The 21,570-nt window shown below is 40.0% G+C and overlaps 1 protein-coding gene and 1 long non-coding RNA gene across 2 annotated transcripts in view; one reads left to right on the forward strand and one right to left on the reverse strand.

Annotated features, from left to right (window-relative positions):
* Positions 1-14,805, forward strand: part of GNPAT (glyceronephosphate O-acyltransferase) — a 33,404-nt gene extending 18,599 nt beyond the window's left edge. The window contains exons 4-16 of the mRNA XM_012738204.3: positions 386-515; positions 2,289-2,416; positions 2,716-2,791; positions 3,046-3,197; positions 3,321-3,451; positions 4,691-4,914; positions 7,460-7,702; positions 8,745-8,824; positions 9,385-9,525; positions 10,676-10,775; positions 10,867-10,960; positions 13,192-13,253; positions 14,415-14,805. Coding sequence (XP_012593658.1) covers positions 386-515; positions 2,289-2,416; positions 2,716-2,791; positions 3,046-3,197; positions 3,321-3,451; positions 4,691-4,914; positions 7,460-7,702; positions 8,745-8,824; positions 9,385-9,525; positions 10,676-10,775; positions 10,867-10,960; positions 13,192-13,253; positions 14,415-14,458 — 1,605 coding nt within the window. The 3' untranslated portion in view covers positions 14,459-14,805. The remainder of the gene's footprint in view (positions 1-385; positions 516-2,288; positions 2,417-2,715; positions 2,792-3,045; positions 3,198-3,320; positions 3,452-4,690; positions 4,915-7,459; positions 7,703-8,744; positions 8,825-9,384; positions 9,526-10,675; positions 10,776-10,866; positions 10,961-13,191; positions 13,254-14,414) is intronic.
* LOC105856449 (uncharacterized) lies at positions 12,774-17,607 on the reverse strand. Its single transcript, XR_012913545.1, has 3 exons — positions 17,519-17,607; positions 17,168-17,384; positions 12,774-13,103 (listed from the first exon to the last, which is right to left on the reverse strand). It is a non-coding gene; the product is annotated as an uncharacterized LOC105856449 (long non-coding RNA).
* Positions 17,608-21,570: the final 3,963 nt, after the last annotated feature.

The raw sequence follows: 21,570 nt of genomic DNA on the forward strand, positions 1-21,570 counted from the left end.
TCCCAGCTCCACCATTCACTGGGTGTGTGACCATATTACAAATGGGAAGGCTAAGGCTCATTTACAAATATGTGGTATTAAACAGTGCGTGTAAGATGATTAGTATGTAAATATATAGTACCCAAATAATAGTGATTGTCACTGTTATTATTCTGATCCATAAAAATGTACATTTTTACTACTCTTGCTTTATGTGAAATCATTTAATTAGAACTCTAAAATAATACTTGTGGCTTTTCAGAGAAAATTGTGTATATGGTAAGGAAGGCAGAAAAAGATGATTAGTATTCCCTCTGTATATAAACATCTTCCATTTTCTGATTTGAGATGTAATTTTAATTACATGAAAACTAAAATTATTTTAAATGTAATATTTATTTTCAAGCTACAACGAGCCATCCAGGAGCATCCTGTTGTTCTACTGCCTAGTCATCGAAGTTACATTGACTTCCTGATGTTGTCTTTTCTTTTATACAACTATGATTTACCTGTGCCAGTTATAGCAGCAGGAATGGGTAAATATTGTTTTTCTACTTCTTTTTAACTATAAAGATTAAAGTGTTCACTAGTGTGATTCCAGCAATACTGAGATATTTGAATAAGAAGATGCAGACGGCCCCTCCTCTGGTGCCACTTGACCTTCCCTAAATGACACACACAGGCGTTTATGCATCTAGGACTCCTTGGTTAGGGTTTGAAAAATGAGACTATACTACCTATATGTATTACCTGCCTTTTACTTTTTTTATTTGATAATATATTGATGGCTATCTATCCAGATAGTAAATAAATTTAAAATTTTTAATATATTTTTAAATGTGATCAAATACACATAACATAAAATTTACCATCTCAGCCATCTTTAAGTGTACTGTTCAGTGGCATTACATATATTCACAATGTTGTGCTACCATCACCACCATCCATCTCCAGAATTCTTTTCATCTTACAAAACTGAAATAGTAAAATTTATAAATCAGAAATTTCTTCCTTTTTAAAGTTAGAAAAGCATATCTGTTCAAGACCCTGCTTTCAATTCTTTTAGATGTATACCAAGAAATAGAATTGCTGGGTCATGTGGTAATTTTACTTTTAATTTTCTGAGGAACTACCATAACCGTTTTCCACAGCAGTTGCATCATTTTACATTGCCACCAACAGGGCACAAGAGTTCCACTTTCTCCACATTGTTGCCAGCACTTGTTATTTTATAAGTTTTCTTTATGTAATAATAATCATTGTAAAGGATGTGAAGTGGTATCTCATTATAGTTTTGATTTGCATTTCCCTAATGATAGTGATACTGAGCATCTTTTTGTGTGCTTACTGAGTTTTAATAGTTTCAGGTCTTACATTTAGGTCTTTGATTCATTGTGTTAACTTTTGTATATAGTATAAGGTAAGAGTCCAACTTCGTGTCTAACGTTATTTTTAGTAGTTTATAATATTCAACAGTTTGGACATCATAATTTAATAGTTTTGCTATTATAAACAGTGTTGTAATATATTTTTATATCAGTGCTTTTATTTCTATAAGATAGATTCTTAAAAGAAGGATTGCTAAAGCAAGTAAATTCTTTTTTTTTTTTTACAAGTAAATTCTTTATCAGCTCCCTTTCAGGGTAGCCAGGAAAGCTGGGATTCAAGTGTACATCTTTTGTCAATAAATGTAGTAAACAGTAAGGTAAAAACTGCCAGAGATTTAAGTACTTTAAAAGCATTTTCATCTAAATAGACATGTGAGGAAGTCATTTGAAAATTAGGGAAAATGAAGGTAAGGACTGTTTTAAAAACTGCTGGTAAAACTCTTCCTGTCATACCAGACTTGCTTAGTTTAATCTCTTACACTAAAAGTAGGATGATATTTTTACTTGATGGGAGAAGAACAAGAGCTGGATTGGTTTGCCATCCAGGGCATGAAGGATGCATGTTGGTCTGTTTCAAGTTAAGCAGGGCTGGCTAAAGAAATTGACACCATGATGTTGTTAAGTTGTCACAATTTCGCTGCTGTTGTCCCTGGTCTCTAGCTGGTCTAGTGGTAAATGCAGCAGTGCAAAGAGTGGCATAAGGTAACCTCTCAGTGAGCACCCAGCTCCCAGAAGAGGAGAATCTCTTCTTCTTCATAATTCTATTAGGTGTCTCTTAAGGATTTTAATCTCAAAAGGTATAGTTATTAACATAGGGATATTTCACATACACAAAATCTGTCTTCATAGTGTCTCAGTTTAGGTCTTTATAGAAAGTACCAATATCTGCAAATAAATATTAACCCCTCTTTTATTTTTTAGACTTCCTAGGAATGAAAATGGTTGGTGAGCTGCTACGAATGTCGGGTGCCTTTTTCATGCGGCGTACCTTTGGTGGCAATAAACTCTACTGGGCTGTATTCTCTGAATATGTAAAAACTATGTTACGGGTAAATGCAAATTACCAAGTACTTTCAAGCTATACTTTCTTTTCATTGATGTTTGCTTATTTAGATTCTTAACTTCTGAAGTGACCATTTAGCTATTATTTTCCCCTGAAGGAGTGTTCATGATCTTGGTAATCTGTTTAATCAGTGTAACTCTCTTATTTAAGTTTTAGCATAAGCAGTGTTTGTCCAGGGAGCTGGGAGGAGGGGGGCTTGGGAAAAGGAATCAAAAGAAACATTCATCATCATGAGAGTGGGCGATGGGTTTCGTATTTTGTTTTGTTTGTGTTTTCTCTTTAAAGAATGGTTATGCTCCTGTTGAATTTTTCCTCGAAGGGACAAGAAGCCGCTCTGCCAAGACATTGACTCCTAAATTTGGTAGGTCATTACAGATTAGAAGGAAAAATACAAACCAGAAGCCTTTAGGTGTGGTGTCATCATAGCTGCTACACAGAACTTGACACCTTTTTTTTTTTAACAAGATATATTTTCTTTGTAAGTATAATTGTTTAACTGTTTATATTAATGGTCTTAGTGTATAATGTATACTTTTAGTATCTTCCCTGTGTATGTGTCCAGGGTTGCTCTATTCTTTAATATGTGCAATAAAACATTTCTCCCTGTGTTTACAGGTCTTCTGAATATTGTGATGGAGCCATTTTTTAAAAGAGAAGTTTTTGATACCTACTTTGTTCCAATTAGCATCAGTTATGATAAGATATTGGAAGAAACTCTTTATGTGTATGAGCTTCTAGGGATTCCTAAGCCAAAAGAATCTACAAGTGTACGTAAAGGATAGCCAGACTTAATTTTATTTGAATTCAGAGAATATGCTAACTTACACATCAACTAATTTCAACTAATGTACTCCTTTTTGTTTCCTTTTCCACTGTTTTGATACTATTAGGGGCTGTTGAAAGCTAGAAAGATTCTCTCTGAAAATTTTGGAAGCATCTATGTATACTTTGGAGACCCTGTGTCACTTCGATCTCTGGCAGCTGGGAGGATGAGTCGGAGCCCGTATAACTTGGTTCCAAGGTGCAAGGCCTGTGTTTTAGTAACTATCATAAGGATTAAAATCTAAAAGCATGAATTGTGATTCTTGAGTTGACCACTTGTAAGACTGAAACTTGGTTTACCTAAGATCACATGGCAAATTATCGGGGAAGCTGTATCATTCCATTTTCATCAATGGAAAGCTTCAATTAAAAAAGAATTGTGTTTGCCAAAAAAGTGATCACCTACAGGAGGTATGTGTCAATATGCAAAGTCAGACAGTGATCAGTCTTCTCGGGGGAACTAACTTAAAAGTGGGAAGAAATGATGCCATTAATACGTATATGTACAAGAATTATTGAGCACTATTGGTACAAGGCCAGCCAAAGTAAGTACCAAGTATTATATTTGATTCTAGAAAGGATTGCATAAAAATAATGAATGGGAGCAAGTCTGTATTCTCAAGAAGATTGTAGTTTTATGGGCAAGATAATGTGTTAGGTTCTTTCAGGATGCAGGGTATAGATATACATTTGGGTATACCCGGACAGATAAGGGAGACAAGCCATCTGCCTCCACAGCTGGGCCTCAGATGCCTGCAAGATCATTTATAATTTATCTGTAGCTTCAGCAGTTCCCCAGCAACTACATTAGTCATTTCAGAAGCAGATGTTAGCTTTTTGCTGCCATAGGCTCTCTCTCTTTAGATCTCAAGTTGGGCTGGCCAGTTATTATCTAGTACAGGGCACCCTTATTGGCTACAGCTTTCATTAAGCTACCTTATTATGTGACTGCTTTTAGGTCATATGTGTATCTTTGCTCCAACAAGTTCTGTGTAGGCTTTATCATACGATTCAAAGTTTGGTGATCTTTGCATGAAGTCAGGCAAACAGGATAGCCTATCCGGTATAGATATAAACAGTCACTATGTGATCTGATAAGCATGTTCTACAATAGAGATATGTTCAATGTGCTGTGGATTTTGAGAAGACAATAATTCAGTCTACTGGGGGAGGCATTAGTTTTCTGCAGTGAAATGTATTGTATTTATAAAGCAACAGAAGTTTTTTTGTCTGGAACTGGGAATAATAGGAACTTGAGTATTTTTTTTATATCACCTCTCAAGAGCATACCCAAATCAAAGGAATGCCTCTTGCACATGACCTGAGGGAATTTGGTTGGCAGAAAGCATGAGACACCTTCTAAAGGGTTGATCTTCTCCCATTCCCATTTGTCTAGGTGGCAGAACTGTAATTTTTTGTTCTGTGCTCTTCCTTTTAGATATATTCCTCAGAAACAATCTGCGGACATGCATGCCTTTGTCACTGAAGTTGCCTACAAAATGCAGCTTCTGCAAATTGAGAACCTGGTTCTGAGCCCCTGGACCCTAATAGTTGCTGTTCTACTTCAGAACCAGCCATCCATGGACTTTGATGCTCTGGTTGAAAAGACTTTATGGCTGAAAGGCTTAACCCATGTGTTCGGAGGGTTTCTCAATTGGCCCGGTATGTAGGTGAGATGGAATTGGTGAGAATGCTTGTTGTAAAAGTTGTAGCCTGGACCTGAAAAACCTATAGAAGACTTTCAGCAAAGCATTGCTCAGAGAGAGGAAGAACACCTAATCTGTTTTTATCACTATAGGCCATTAAACACAGTGTGTTGATTATTTGAGAATAATTGTTTACATGTCATTTCCCCCTACAAGACTCTGAGTATCTTGAGGACTAGAATACTATCCATCTCGTTGGCAACTAGCAGAGTGGAAAATGAAGCTACAAATCCTCTTGTGGTCCACAACTCCTTCCCATCACACCCACCTCTTTAAGCCACACTATATTTGCAACCCATTGGTCTCACTGCATTGTAAGGATTAAAGGTGGGGTCTTAGAACTTTATGCAATTCTCTGATAAAAACGATGTAAAAACCTCATTGGAGTTATGAACACCATGCTGGGTGTTCAGGATATATATGATAGTAGTTAGCTTAAGTTGTTTTTAATCTCTGGTTTAAAATTGTACAGAGTAGAGTTAGAAATGTAATCCTTTCAAGACCAGATAATTATTTATCGTCAGGTATGTACTATTCACTCATGGATCCTATACTGAGTACCTCATTGGTGCTGGGTACTACCAGGACACAAAGTGGATCCCTGTCCTGGAAGTTCTCCTGGTTTGTAGAGAGCAGGGGTGAGTGGGTGATGTGTACACAGGTAACGAGGGTTCAGTGAAGCAGAGACAAGGGGCTACGCATGCGCTCTGGAGGGTTCCTGAGACTTCTGTGGAGGAAAGGCCCATACCGTGGAATCAGGAAGATTTCATAGGCATGACCTTTGACCTTTTCCTGGCAGAAAAGTAGGAGCTCCTCAGGAAGATGGGGAGAGGAGGCTTGCAAGGCAGAGATGAGGAAATGTGAGATGGGCCCAGCTCTGAGGATTCATTCGTGCTACTAGAGTGTGGGCTGCAGGTGAGGGAGTGACGGAAGATGAGGCTGTGGAGGAGACGGCTGATCACACAGGCCTGTGGGCCTTGGGCTCAGGACTGAAACCTCTGGGTTAGCAGAAGCATTTACAGATTTTAAGAAGGAAGTATTGCAGATTGGCTTTTAGGAAACAAGCTGGTATCAGTTTTAAGGTGGACCTCAGTGGGGAGAGACTGGAGGAAGGGAGACGAGGTGGGAGGCTGCTGTGCCCAGATGAGAAATGATGAGGCTTGGGCCATGGCAGTGGCAGTGCTCGGGACACTGGCGCAAGGTGTCGAGGAGGAATAACTGGCAGAAGTGCCAGTCATTCGTGTGCCATTCACCAAGAGGGAAAGAAATGAACCAGACATCTGTTCTTAGTACTGTGAAGGTCTGGTAGGAGGCAAAGGACTTGTTAGTTTTGATACATGGTAGCAAGTGTTGGATGTCATGAGGGAGGAATAGGTAAAGTGCTCAACCTATCACTTTTTGGCCCAGGAACATATGAAAACATAGGCACCTGTCTTTCTAAAGTGTTATTGCTTTTTCAAGATAGCATAAATATGTGACTAATCCATAGCAAAGAGTATCTGTTCAGGCACTACACTAACTTGTTACTATAATAAAGTGAGGGTTGGTATCCAAGCAACAGTAATAGAGTGGGTGATTAAATATAATTCCTAATGTAGAACATGTTGATTTCCCATGTGGAGAATATTTGTTAAATATTGCCATTTCTTCGTTGTGCTCCTGTATTTCTAGCTGCTTGGCTCCCTGCAGGCCAATGTCATGTCAGGTGATAGTGTCAGGAACTGTTATGGGACTGCTTCTGTGGTTATCTTTGATGTGGGAAAATAGGGAATCTCCTCAGCATCCCTCTGCTCATGGAGGCCCAATGGTAGGACTGTGTCTCTTTGGGTTGCCCTTTGGTCCACCTGCCAGGTGATATTCTTGCCACCTTGTTCCAGGTTTCAGCAAGCTGTGTATGTGAATTATATCTTAATGCAGTGGTCCCCAATCTTTTTGGCACCAGCAACTGGTTTCATGGAAGACAAGTTTTCCACGGACTGGGGAGGAGACAGGGGTTGCGAGCTATGGGGAGTGACTGTAAATACAGATTAAGCTCCAGCTCACTTTCTGCCGTGCAGCCAGGTTCCTAATAGGCTGTGGAACAGTACCGGCAGTTGGGGACTGCAGTGTTAACGTGCTCATAACGCTAATCGTGGGCTTTTTTGTGTTAGTGTTGTTGCATTCACATGCATGTGATTTTCTAGTTTATGGAACTTGCTGTTACAAAACTCTGGATACCTTGAGTCCAGTGTTGATTTTCAGAGCAGAAACTTACGTACATTTCAGAATGGCTGATAGATTTGGGGTAGATAAGAGAGTATGTTACATGTTCTTAGACAGGGATTTGATTTATCAAATAGTACTTTCAAGATTTTCTTCCATATGATATTGTTACCTCAATTGATAGAGACTAAAACCTGACACTTGAAAATAAATGCCTGTCAAGTTACTAGCATTAAACATACAAGGCCTAAGACTCTACAGTGACCCATCTCATTCGAATGACTTGTCTTTGTGCATAGATAACACACCTGCTGAAGAAGTTGTCCAGTCCAACATTCTTCTGCATTCCAACATCGCCAGCATTGTCAGAGACCAGGTGATTCTGAGAGTGGACTCCGGAGACTCAGAAGTGGTTGATGGACTTATTTTCCAGCACATCACTCTCCTCATGTGCTCAGCCTATAGGAACCAGCTGCTCAACATTTTTGTCCGTCCTTCCTTAGTAGCTGTAGCATTGCAGATGACACCTCGGTTCAGGAAAGGTAACTTTCAGGAATGTGATCTTGAATTTTAGAAGAGGCCTGGCCATTGCATTCCATGTAGGGAGCAACATTTGAGTCCTCGTAATGTTCAGCCACATCTGCACAACCCAGTAAGGAGCAGGCCTGTACACTCAGAAGAAATTAGCTTTGTTTCCCAAATGCATGGCCATCTGCTTAGAATTTCGGAATTGGAAGGGCCTAGAAGTCATCTAATCTAAACTTCTCCTTTTATAAATAAGGAAATTTAGGCCTAGAAAGTTATGTAGTTACTCAGAAAAGGAACTGGCATTTGAGCACAGTTCTGTACTTCCTGGTCTGATGTTCTGTTTCTGCTGTAACAGTTCCCTGGTCGGCAGAGGCCAGTGGGGTGGGTAAGCCATCCAGCAGTGTGTGAGTACTTACTAGATGCTCAGGAGCATTCTGGTTGCATTGGGGAATGTAAAAATGAGTAAGACTCGTTCTTGTTCACAGGAGTAGTCAAGGCCAGGGGTTTCTGCACAGGCCACACGTTAGAATTATGGGGGGTGGGAGTGGGCAGGGTGAGCCTCTCCTCAGAGGTTCTTCTTCTCTTGGTCTGGGGTGTGGGCAAGCCATTAGTGTTTTGTTTTGGTCTTAGTTTTTCAAAGTTCCACAGTTGAGTCTAAGGAAAAGTGCTAAAGATGCAGTAAAGATACCAGGAAATATGAATATAGAGGGAAATTAAGAAATCAGTTCCTTCTCTACTAGGGAACAAAGGGGAAGGGGAAAGTGAAGTACCCCAGCTTCTAAGGACTGTGGTGTCATGCTCATTACCAGACTGGCTGATTACAGGCCTGGTTGTAATTTAGATTTAATCATTTAAAAACTATGCTATACTGTAGTTTGCTTTGCAAGTAAAATTTGGATTGATTTTAGCTTCTTTTAGGGGACTTAATTCTTATCCCTGTTTATGAATAAAAATATGCCTTTGAAACACTGTATTTGGGCGTATCATGGACTTCCTGGTACTCCCCAAAAGTTTAAAAAGCAATGTTGTAATTTTATGTAATGAATTTATTTCCAGAGGATGTCTACAGTTGCTTTCATTTCCTACGAGATGTTTTTTCAGATGAGTTCATCTTCCTTCCAGGAAACACACTAAAGGTAAAGTCCTTACAACAAAGAGCAAGTGTGCCTGCAGTGTGAGTTCTGGAAACTTAGGCATGAATTCACAGCCGTGTTGCAGGCAATGTGTCGTCTCTTTCTTCGAGGTGAAGTGGGGGCAGTAAAGAGAAACTGGGACACTCACAGTTTAGCAGACTGTAGTTTAAACCCAGGTCAAGTTTAATTAATGACTTAGGATTATTTGGTGAGAGGAGGGTCATTCTTCAAACCATTAGTGAGGCCACTGTAAATAAACTAATTCTGTTTTAGTAAACTTTAAAAAATCAGCACTCATTTTCCTGTTATCAGCTTGTTGGAATGAGTCAGCCAGGCAAATGCCTTTTGTTTATGAATTTTTTGTGTTTGAGGATCAGCATTTTGAATGTTAGAACAAATGGTTCTCTGGCTACTGTCTAACAAGAATTGTTCTGGGAGGGGCTGTGGAAATAGCTGGTGTTCTCTGAGATGTCTGAGGGTGTGTCGCTACATACATTGAGATCAGCAGTGCACACATTAACCCAAAGGAGCGGGTGCTTTATGGCTTTCCCTGCCCTTTCCAGGACTTCGAAGAAGGCTGTTACCTGCTTTGTAAATGTGAGGCCATACAAGTGACTACGAAGGACATCCTAATTACAGAGAAAGGAAATACTGTGTTAGAATTTTTAACAGGACTCTTTAAGCCTTTTGTGGAATGTTATCAGGTATGTAAATTAGGCATTCTCCTTCATGCTTCCCATGTGAAATATAATAAGACTTCTCAGTCTGCCTATTTCTCATCTGAAGGACAGATATCTTCCCCAGGCAAATGATAGAACTACAGAGATTGATTAATACAATGAATGATTTCACCTCTCCAGTGAGAGATGAAATGCTCCATTTATATAGGAGGAAGACCCAAGAGGATAACAACTTAGCAATGCCATGAGCACAATATTTATGTGACCACAATTACACCCAGACATTGTTTGTCCTCCTGTATCTTATGTCTTTCGTTCATAGTATGTAGCAAGGTGTTTGATATATTAATATTGTAGGCACTCAGTAAAGGTAAGACTTGAATGATTCATAAAGTCAATTATTTATATAGCTAAATGCTAATATTATAAGGAAAATAAAAAGTTCAAGTGAAAGTATCTGAGTTTGTCTGAGCGCTTAGGAGTGGTTGGAGAGAGGTGATAGTTACGTGTCCAGCAGGAATTGTGCCAGGATTCAGAGGAAGAAAGGGAATTTTAAACATAAACCACACGGGAGGCCTGCACATATTTTAGACGAGGATTCTGTGACTCAGCTCTGTTCATACTCGCACCAGCCTCTGGCACCAGGACTAACTTCCTGGCAGAGTGGTGTTTGTGGGCCATGAAATGACTCATGACCCATGACCATGCCTCCCTTGCACAAAGCCTAGCACTTAGTGAGCATCTGATAAGTGTTAGTTCTACCCTTAATCACCTTCCCACAGTAGAAATCATCAAGTATTTTAGGGCCTGACACTTTGTTAGGTGTATTTAGAGGAAAAAAACCAAAATTATATAAATCTGTCCCCTCTCTTCCTAAGTAGCGTAAGAGATTAAGCTGATAGTAATTAACTTGCAATCCATTAATATTAATATAAAAAATTATACTTTAATAAATACCAATATTGTTTCAAACCCCCTTTTTCTAATTATAAAAGGTAATAGAAGCTTGAAAGAGATGTCCTAACAATCCTTCAGCTTTTCTCTGCTCTAGGGTTGGAGAGTTTTTAGGCTGCTCTAATATGTCATTCTCTTAAAAGAGGCAAAGGAAAGTTATTTACTTTTCTGTTGTATTCTACCCTTTTTCTGTTCCCTTTATCCTCCGTCATAAAATCAGATAGTTTGCAAATACCTCTTGAGTGAAGAAGAGGACCGCTTCAGTGAGAAACAGTACTTGGTTGCAGTCAGAAAATTTACAAGCCAACTTCTTGATCAAGGTCAGTCAAACCTCTGTGGGTGATAATTTGTTTTAGTTGAGAACAAAGCAGTAGTCCACTAACTCTGACTCTTCTTCACCCTCTATTTTAGGTGCCTCTCAGTGTTATGATGTATTATCTTCTGATGTGCAGAAAAATGCCTTAGCAGCTTTTGTGAGGCTTGGTGTGGTGGAGAAAAAGAAGGTGTAAGTAGTCGATGAGATCCCGTGGGTGGTAAAAGGGCAAGGACAGGAATGACATTTGAGCACAAATTCCAGAGACACAAAAATGTATAATCTTACTAGATCATAGTTTCCTAACTTTATATTGTATTAGGTTACTAAGTGTGAAATGTCCGATTTCCTTAAGTACTAAGTTTGTCTATTGATAACTCTGACATTTTACTTTGACATGTCTTGTTTTATGTTTATTGTGTCTTTCAAATGCACGTTTTGGTTTGTGATTATCTTTCAAATTTTTTTTTTTTTTTTTTTTGAGACAGTGTCTCGCTTTGTTGCCTAGGCTAGAGTGAGTGCGTGGCGTCAGCCTAGCTCACAGCAACCTCAAACTCCTGGGCTCAAACAATCCTTCTGCCTCAGCCTCCCAAGTAGCTGGGACTACAGGCATGTGCCACCATGCCCGGCTAATTTTTTCTATATATATTAGTTGGCCGATTAATTTCTTTCTATTTATAGTAGAGACGGGGTCTCGCTCTTGCTCAGGCTTGTTTCAAACTCCTGACCTTGAGCAATCCGCCTGCCTCGGCCTCCCAGAGAGCTAGGATTACAGGCGTGAGCCACCGCACCCGGCCCAAATTTTTTTTTGAGCAATTTTTGTGAAACCAAGGATAAGTCAAAAATTTGTGTTATTTTCGAATAATGAGTTCCTTTGTGGAACCAATGCAGTGTAGATAGCTCAAAATATCAACAAAGTGTTTGGGGAGGATGCGGCTAACAAACACACAGTAACGATGGTTTGAGAAATTTCGTTCTGGTGATTTTAATCTTGAAAATGAGCCACGTGGGCAATCTGAGACCAAGGTGGATAATGATGAGCTGGAAGTTGTAGTGGAAATGAATCCATCTCAACTTACGTGTGAATTAGCAGCAAGGTCTGACGTTACTATTCCAACAATATTGGACCATTTGAAACAAATCAGCCAGGTAAAGAAGCTGGATGGATGGGTACCACATGAATTAAACGAGCATCAGACGAGAAATGATCTCGAAGCTTGCCTTTCTTTGCCGTCACAACATAAAGCTGAACCATTTCTACACCAAATTGTTTCATGTGGTGAAAATGGATTCTTTTTGATAATTGCAAGCATTTGGGACAACAGTGGGATGAAGATGAAGTGCCAAAACACAGTCCAAAACTGAATACTCATCAGAAAAAGCTAATGGTGTCTGTTTGGTGGTCCAGCACTGGTATTATCCACTGCAGCTTCATGAAACCTAGTCAGTCTATTATATGTCTGCTGCAACCAATTGGATGAAATGATGAGGATGCTTACGATTAAGCAGCTGAGGTTGGTCAACAGAGACAGGCCAATTCTTTCACAAGACAACACTGGACCACATATCGCACAAACACTGCTCAAACTACAGAGGCTGGACTTGAAAACTCTCCATCATCACCGTATTCACCAGACCTTGCACCAACTGACTACCACTTCTTCCGGGCTTTGGGCTACTTGTTGCAAGGAAAAATATTCAATTCTTAATAAGCTGTGGAAAATGCCTTTCACTATTTTATTGCCACTTGCTCTTTAGGCTTTTTCACTGGTGGCATAAGCAAGCTACTGTTAAGATGTTAAAACTGTGTTGATAGTTCAGATGCATACTTTGATTAATGTACTGCTTCTTGTTTAAGATATAAGAAACTAAACTTTTGATTTGAAATTGGACATTTCACATTTAATGACCTAATACTTTACTTATCCATCCCCTAATTAGTTAAGTCAGTATGACTTACCCTGAAAATTTTATGTGGTTATGAATAAAAATGCAGTAGAAGCAAAGAAAGAAAGTACTCTAGGCTAGTATTTGACCTAATATTAAAATATATAGATTAATTACAAGAAGATTTTTGGGGGAGTATAGTGTATATGTACACATACACAAATACATATACATTACATACGACTATATGTATAAATACATAGATATTTATTCTTCTAAGTAAACAAATTTAACAATAATAAAACTTAATATGTAAACTCTCACAATTATGTCTCTTATATGGTCCAAAGATGAAACAGGAAGCCAGGAGGTAGGACAGGAACAAGAGGTCTTTGAACTGTGAAAGACTGGCCCCGAGGGAGACTGTTGAAAAGTGCTCTTGCAGTATCTATGATCAGCAGCAAAACAAAATAATGAATGTTGTCTTTTCCCCATAGTCTATGTAATAACAAAGCTTATTAATTCTTTTCTCCTAGAAATAATGACTATATATTTAATGTGAATGAACCTACCATAACCAAATTAGAAGAAATGCTTGGTAAGTGCAGTTTAATAAGATATGAGGAGTTTTTGCACTGTATTTATCAATATATATTAAAATAAAAAAGTGTACTATGGCACCAAGTACTTTATCAAAATGAATAGTAATGAAATTCTAATATAAACAGGCAACTACTTATATAATCTAGAATTTTCTCAAGGACACTAAAAAGAAAGTTCAGAGAAAATTAACAAAGAAAACACAAGCATAAAATAGGCAGTCTTCTATAACAAAGATTCAGTTCCTGACATAACCAATCTGAGTCAGAAATCCAGACCTTAAACATCCTACTCTTGGTGAGAATATCTCTCATTTTTGTCCTTTGGGAAGGACAATTCTGTCCTTCTCAATTCCTGGTTCCCTTCTTTCCCATGTGAGAGATTGGGGTCAGTGTCTGTATCACATGAACTTTCCGAACTCAGAACTAGCACATCCTTAGGAGAATAACCATATGCTTACTCTTCTCTAGATCCTATCAGTTATAAAGAAATAGTCCCACCCAAAAATGTAGGGCCATTGATTTATGGTACGCAGTTAAGAGTCAAGAGTGTTGATGTAACAGAGAGATACAATGCTCAGTGGAAGTCGAGAACACTTCTAGCATTAATGGGGCAGTTTGAGGAGGGTGTTGAAAAAAATAATTATCTGTTGATTATATTGAATAAGCATGATATCCTTGAGTGGATCTTCTTACAAGTATTTTTTTTTACCTGATCTTAATTCAGTACATTTGCCATATTTGTATAGAAGAGCTTTAGATAGATGTCTGTTGGGATTAAGTGAAGACCAGGACAAAGGAGAACAGTTGAAGAAAAAGGGTAGAAGGGCAATGGAATAGTTGCCATGGATGGGGAAGATGGAAGTACCAGACTGTGTGGAAGAAAATAATATAAGTGTGAAAATACTAGAACATACTGAACTTGAAGTTCAGAAAACATGATGGGGTTCAGCCCCTGGCTCTGGCCCTGGGGCATTGGCCACACCCTCACCTCTTGGGCTGATTCTGCAGAGTGGACTGACATCCCTGTTGGTTGCTGCACTTATAAAACTCTATACAAGTGTGAGGTGTCTGTCTTGGGTGGTGGCTTAAGGAACAGTTGGATGAGGAAGGGCAAAATCAACATCATTTCATGAGCTGTCTCTCTTTTTTTATCTTAGGTGGTAGAACACCAGTAGGAAAAGTAGCCACTGCAAAACTTTAATAATCATCAACTAGTTATGGAAAGTTTGGTCACATAATTGCTGTCAACAAAGGAGTCTTTGAAGTAAAGGAAAAGACACATCTTGTACTTCGTAAGACTTTGAGAACAGCAGACTTAGTAGCGAGGAGGAGGTGACCATTGTCAGCAGTCAATGTGATCTTCCCCACCACGATGGTTAAACGGCATTTGTATCCAACACTGTGTGTGTTTTAAAATAAAACAATCTTTTGGAAACATGTTTGGAAAAGCAAAGCTAAGCTCCTATTTCACTAACACTTTTCAACTTAACTACATGTATTGAATTTTTATGTTGACTTTGGAATTAAAGTGTGATTATCAACACTAAAGGCTCTGGCTATTATTAATAAAAGTACTGAAAAGGATATATCTTATATTTCTTGTGGCTTGCTTTAATTAATGTTGCCTCAAACGAGTATAGGTTTGACATAGGTATAATAAATTAGCTTACTTAAAATTTTGCCAACCAAGGGCCTTCATTAACAAAAGTGAATTTGTGCAACAGAGAATTTTGCCAACCAAGGGCCTTCATTAACAAAAGTGAATATGTGCAACAGAGAGATACTATGTGACATAAATAAGCTGAGCTGCCCCACTTCAGAGAGTCACACTTCCCACCTGCCTGCCCTGCACACAGCGCCCTTGCCTGAGCTTGTCCTCCCGGGCTGGTGTCTCTGCCCGCTCCTCCTCCCAGAAATCCAGCCTCTCCCCCAGCACGGCCTCCAGGATGTCCCTGCATTCCTCACACTCAGAAAAAACACACATGCCTGCCTCAGTGGGAAGCTGGACACGCTGCTGTGGTCACTTCCCACAGGAGAGGAGGCAGGGTCCATCCCAAGGACAAAAGTGTCCCCAGTACCAGGTTCTATGTGGGGATTTCTACAACTATAATTCTCAACCTCCCACCTCCATGGCATTGATAATCCCCTATGGAAAGATGAGGAAAGAGAACTTTAAGGCACATTGAAGTTACTTGGCAGCAATTGAACTGGGATTTAGGAGAGTAGAGTTCACATCCCCTAACGTCTGACTCTGAAACAGGGACCACGTGACCAAGCCGTGCAGCCTGTGACGTAAATCAGTGCACTGGGCGTGACGCAGTGACTCCTGCACAGCTGGGAAGGCCCCAAGGACCACGGGACTGGTGGTTCCCTCGTGCTGGGAATGTGAAGAACGCAGTAGCCTCTCACAGATAAAAATTGTATCTGGATGTGCTTGTGTGAAATATCAGGCATTAGACCACAAGGACCTGAGAGAACATTCCACACACTAGTGAGGCTTAGGTTAAATTGGAAGAGAACTGTAAACTCACAGTGGTTACTCTTGTCAGGCTCTGCTGTAAAAGCTACACAAGAATTAATGAATGTTCATTACAACTCATATTAATAGGTGCTGCATTAGCACTGTATAAATGGTGGAAGAAACTGAGGCACAGCGTAGACAACTTGCATTGGCTCCCGGAGACATTCCCAGGGTCCCTGCTCTACACACAGCACTGCGACCTCAACTAGGTCTTCAGCCTTCTTCCATCTTCTTCCTCTTCACAATATTTCATGTGCTTATATTATGATTAGAAGGAAAGGTGTTAATAAAACAGTTTGTCCTTCCCAGAACTCATCTCTTCCATAATAGGCTTCAGTTTTTATTCTTTTTAATTCTTTTTGATTTAAAAAAATCCTCTGATATATTAGAAAATAATTTGTAGGAAAATGATGCAGATTCACCCTCAGACTTGCAAGCTTCCTCCTAATCCTGCAGTTGTGCACGTGCCCCTGCTCCGGTAACTTCAGTCACTCGAGCTTCTCTTCCTGAGCAGGACAAGGGCTGGCGGTGGCCAGGATGACTGGGGTGGGTGTGTAGGGCCCATCCCCCACACTGGTTTGCTTGTAACAGGGGCTGATGCTCTCCTCCCCCTCGTCCCTTGTTCACACGTGGGCCAACATCTCCTAACTCAGACCGTCACAGTCCACCTGCACCTGCTGGCCGTCCTGTGTCCCTGAAGGTTCCCAGCTCAGGGGACACAGGGTGGGAAAGCTTCCCTGACATAACCAGAAGCACCATCTACCTTCCTGCTAAGTTTCAAATGACTTTCTTGGACTCAAAGTAGAACCCGTGTCCCAGGAAGCAGAGCTTCCCTCCCACCAGGGTTGGCTCCCTGGACGGGGTCACTAAGGAGTGTCACAACTGCCGTTAGGAGCACACTGCTCTGGAAGCTCCATGAATCGGGCTGTGTCCCACCACCTTCCCCATGGGGCAGCTCAGTGCTTTCCTGTTAGGCCTCAACACAAGCTTGAATTGATTGGAAGCTCATCAGTCCCAAAAATTACAACACCGGCGTTATGTGCCTGCAGGATTCGGTACAGTACAAGAGGCTCCTAAGACAAACCAGAGTAGCTTGTGCCCCAAATCACAGGCACTTCCTTGGCAGCTGCAGGAATACATAACTTGAGATTTACCCTACGTTCCATCCTACTCCTCACCTGGAATCGTGGTCAAACTCTTTGTGCCTCAGTTTCTCCATCCTCAGAAAAATGAGGTTAAAATGCTCCCTTTGCCTTCCTAGGAATATAGTCCGGATGGAATTTATTTTGATAACGGGAAGAGAAGCACCACGTCTAGAGACTTTATTTTCTCAGAGAGAAGACATACAATCGTTCACCACCGTGCGGACGCTGAACCTACAGAACTTACTATAGTTCTGCAGCCGGTTGGTGAGGGAGAAGGCCGTCGATTCTGAAATATTCAGTTTCTCCCTGAGGTCTCGAAGCTGCTGCTTGCTCTCTGCCAGCTGGGAGCGCAGTTCCCTGTTCTTCTCGCGGACAGACGTCCATCTCCGCCCCCTGCCTGGACAGAGGACAGAGAGACCCTGCCATGCTGCCGGCCGTCGCAGAAGAGGCACAGCCAGGGACTGGGGGGAAGAAACCCAAACACGTGACGGGTGAAGAACAAATGAAATCAAACAGGTTTCATCGGGAGTGAGGGAGGACCAACACTGTGCTTCTTAACTCATTGTTGGGAAAACGTGATCCACACCCCACAGACCTCGACTGTCCTTCGCTTTGCAGTGGATCCGGTTCCAGATGCCAGAGCTCAGCGCCTAAGGCACTGCCTGCAGCTCAGACTCCCACCAAAGTGAGGCAGTGAGCTGAGCGAGCCAGGTAACTGTCTGCAGTCGTCATAACGGAATTATGTGCAGGTGCACGGAATGTTAGGAGCCGCTGCCCCCCAGGTGCCTGGCCGTGCTGATACACAAGCCTGGTGGCCTCGCCTAAAGGGGACACCACTGATGGGGACATCCCCTGAGCGGCCATGCTCCGAAGTGGTGTAGACATGTGCTCACGCCCCAGACCCCTTCATTTCTCAGTAAATCTAAGCATCTTTCCTCTCGTCCATTCTTGTGTCTGTGTGGAAATATCTAGGCAGAAACAGTTTCTGCACGAGTTTTATTTTCTTACTGTTGTTAAGTAGTCACTCCACCATTTCTTCACCGTTAAAACAGATCTTGGGACTTTTCCTAAATAATGTAAAACTTTTGCAATGTAAAAAATCGAAATCTCTCATGACAATCTTCTCTGTACCTTCTCCCATACCTCCAAATCCATTAGAAAATACAGGACAAAATATCGTTTATAGCACTAAGTAAACAAAGACTTGGTTTTTCCATGCGGCTTCTGTCCTGTCTGAATAGTCCTGCTGCATTCCAGGGTTACATTGGCTTCAGTCCTCTCGCAGGGGGCTGTGTCTGTCCTTATATCTATGTCACATGTGACTTCCCGCCACCTACGTCCTCCCCTGTGTGGGCTGCTTTGGGTTGTTATTTCATGTCACTGAACATTACATTTCACACATGTTGCTGATGGATTTCTTTCTACTCCCTCATATTCTCTTTCCATCAATTGCCTCTGCCATTGCCCAACACTGCTCTAGGCAAGCTGGTGGGGAAAAATGAAATCCAAATATTCTGTGTGTGTATATATATATATATATATATATATATACATTTCCCAATAAATACAGAACACCTGACATCCCATACAACTCTGACGAAGTTTGAAACAGGGATGAGATTCAATAGAATGCCTCCTTACGGTGGCTAGTTACGATCTGAAGTGATACGAGTGGCCTGTGTCTCACTGTATTTTTTCATTCTCATTATTCAGGAATCAAAAGAAATAGGAACGTGTCTTATTTCACCAGCATTATTGTCATGCTCCATATACTCACCTTCAGGATGAGTTTGCTTTATGAATGATAAAAGCCTGACAAAGGTAGCATACACACAACTGCACACCAATATCACTAATGAAGATCAATGCAAAAATCCTAACGAAATATTTATTGGAATCAGGCAGTATATTAAAATGTACTGCTATCAACTAAAATCCATAGAGTGTTTTAAATGGAGTTCAGTGTTAGGAAATCTATTCTAAACATTTACCACATTAATATGATAGAAGAAAAATCATGATTTGCTGAATGGATGCTGAGACTCATTTGATAATTCAATATGCATTTCCTGACCTAAAAAAATCAAAGCCTGGCATGGTTGCTAAGGACCCACAGTCCCAACTACTCAGGAGGCTGAGGCAGGAGGACTGCTTGAGCCCAGGGGTTCGAGGCTGTAGTGCACAATAGTTGTGCCTGTGAATAACCACTGCACTCCAGCCTGGATTGCACGGTGAGACCGTGTTTCTTTAAAAAAATATAAACTATAAAACAGCAACTCAAAGTACTATATTAAAAAGAAAAAGGAAAGAAAAAAGAATTAACAAAAAAATTTAAAAAAATAAAATAAAAACCACAACTCTCAGTAACTGGAATAGATGATTTCTTAACACAATGACCAAAAGTCAACATCATGCTTCAAAGAAAAACAACAACAACAAAAAACATTTTCATGAGTACCAAGCAAAATATTACTTAACATAGTTTTAGATGTTCAACTTAACCTAGCACAGCAGGAGAACTACCTGAGATGCATGAAAACTGAAAAGAGAAATTTTTGTGGTGTCTGTAATAAAGTTATGGGTATTACTAATAAAAAAATGTGAGAGACCTGAAGAAAATTTGAAAATGTTACTGAAATATAAGGCAACACTCGCATAAATGGATTCAAAATTATAAAGGTGTCAATTCTCCCTAAGTTCATCTGTACACTCAATAAGATTTCAATCCAAATGCTAACTTTTTGGGGGGATTATGACAGACTGTCATAAAATGATTCAAAACACAAGTTGAATAATAAACATGTGAGAATGCAGTTCTATGCATTCTGCATTTGTGGATTAAACCAAATGTGGCTCAAAAATATTTTTTTTAAAAACCTGCATCCAGATTGGACACAGTGGCTCACACCTGTAATCCTAATACTTTGGGAGGCCAAGGCAGGAAGACTGCTTGAGGCCAGGAATTTGAGGTTGCAGTGGGCTATGATGATGCCACTGCACTCTAGACTGAGACCGTCTCAAAAAAAAAAAAAAAAAACCCCAAAACAACAAAAACTGCATCTGTACTGAACATATGTAGGCTTTTTTTCATGTCATTATTCCCTAAATAACAGTATAACTATTTACATAGCATTTACATTGTATTAAGTATTATAAGTAATTTAGAGATGATTTAAAATATATGGGAAGACTGCATAGGTTATATGCATATTCCATGCCATTTTATATATATATTTTAAGAACTTGAGCATCCATGTATTTTGATATACTAGTGAGGTCCTAGAACTAAATCACTGTACTTAGGAAAAACCTGAAACAGAAGAATGAGACCAGTCCTACCAGTTATAAAACTATAGACTACAGTTAATTAAAATGGCTTGCTATTGGACAGAAATACAAATATCAACCAAATAGTACATAGAGTCTTAATATGTACCCAGATATACATCAGTATAAATGTACATAAATTTAGTATTGAAAATGGCATTTCAAATCAGTGGGGGAAAAGGATGATTCAAAATTGCTGTGACAACTTGCTAATCATTTGTGTGAAAACAGGATTCTGGCATCCTTCTTTACTCTAAAATGAATTATAGATGGAGCAAAACTTCAACTATCAAAATATAATCATTACTAGAAGAAAAACATGAGTGAATATTCTTAGAATCTGAAAGTGGATAAGGCCTTTTGAAGCCCTGGTCTTAAAGGAAAAAAACCCCACATAAATCGGGCTTCATAACAGGTTAAAATTTACTGCACTATGAAAATAAATAAATGGATGTATAAATGACAAACTAAGAAAAGCCACAGCAGTACACATGAAAGGTTAATTTCCTAAATACATAATAAACTCCTACAAAACCATAATACGATGATAATCTAAGAGAAAAAAGGCAAAGGACATAACTAGGTAGTTTAACACTGCAGTCCCCAACCCCCAGGTGAAAGGCCACTACTGATCTGTGGCATTTTAGAAACCAGGCTGCACAGTGGGAGGTGAACAACAGGTGAGCCAGCGAAGCTTCATCTGTATTTACAGCCGCTCCCAATCACTGGTATCACTGCCTGAGCTCCGCTTCCTGTCAGATCAGCTGGGCAATAGATTCTCAGAGAAGCGCAAACCCTAACTGTAAACCGCAAATGCAAGAAAGGGATCTAGGCTGCACACTCCTTATGAGAATGTAATGCCTGATGATCTGAGGTGGACCTGAGGCGGTGATGCTAGCGCTGGGGAGCGGCTGCAAATACCAGATTATCAGGAGCAGAGGTTTGACTGCACAATCAATGTAATGTGCTTGAATCATCCTGAAGTCCCCCCCCCCCCCACTGCCCTGGGTCTGTGGAAAAACTGTCTTCCATGAAACCCATCCCTGGTGCCAAAAAAGGTTGGGGACCACCGGTTTAATAGAAATAAAAGAAATATGAAGTTGCCCAACCTCTAAAAATTACAAACAAAACCAGATCCCATTTTTTCACAGAAAAGATCAGTGAAATGAATAAATCTTATTACTAAGATTATTATTTGAAAAATGAATACATTTTCATGAGCATTCATGGAAGCAGACATTTTCCTATACTGCTGGGGAGAATGTAAAATGATGCATATACCCTTCCTGAGGAGCAATTTGGCAATGTTTACCTAAATTT

The sequence above is a fragment of the Microcebus murinus genome, chromosome 19 (genome assembly GCF_040939455.1).
Source record: "Microcebus murinus isolate Inina chromosome 19, M.murinus_Inina_mat1.0, whole genome shotgun sequence".
Lineage (NCBI taxonomy): Eukaryota > Metazoa > Chordata > Mammalia > Primates > Cheirogaleidae > Microcebus > Microcebus murinus.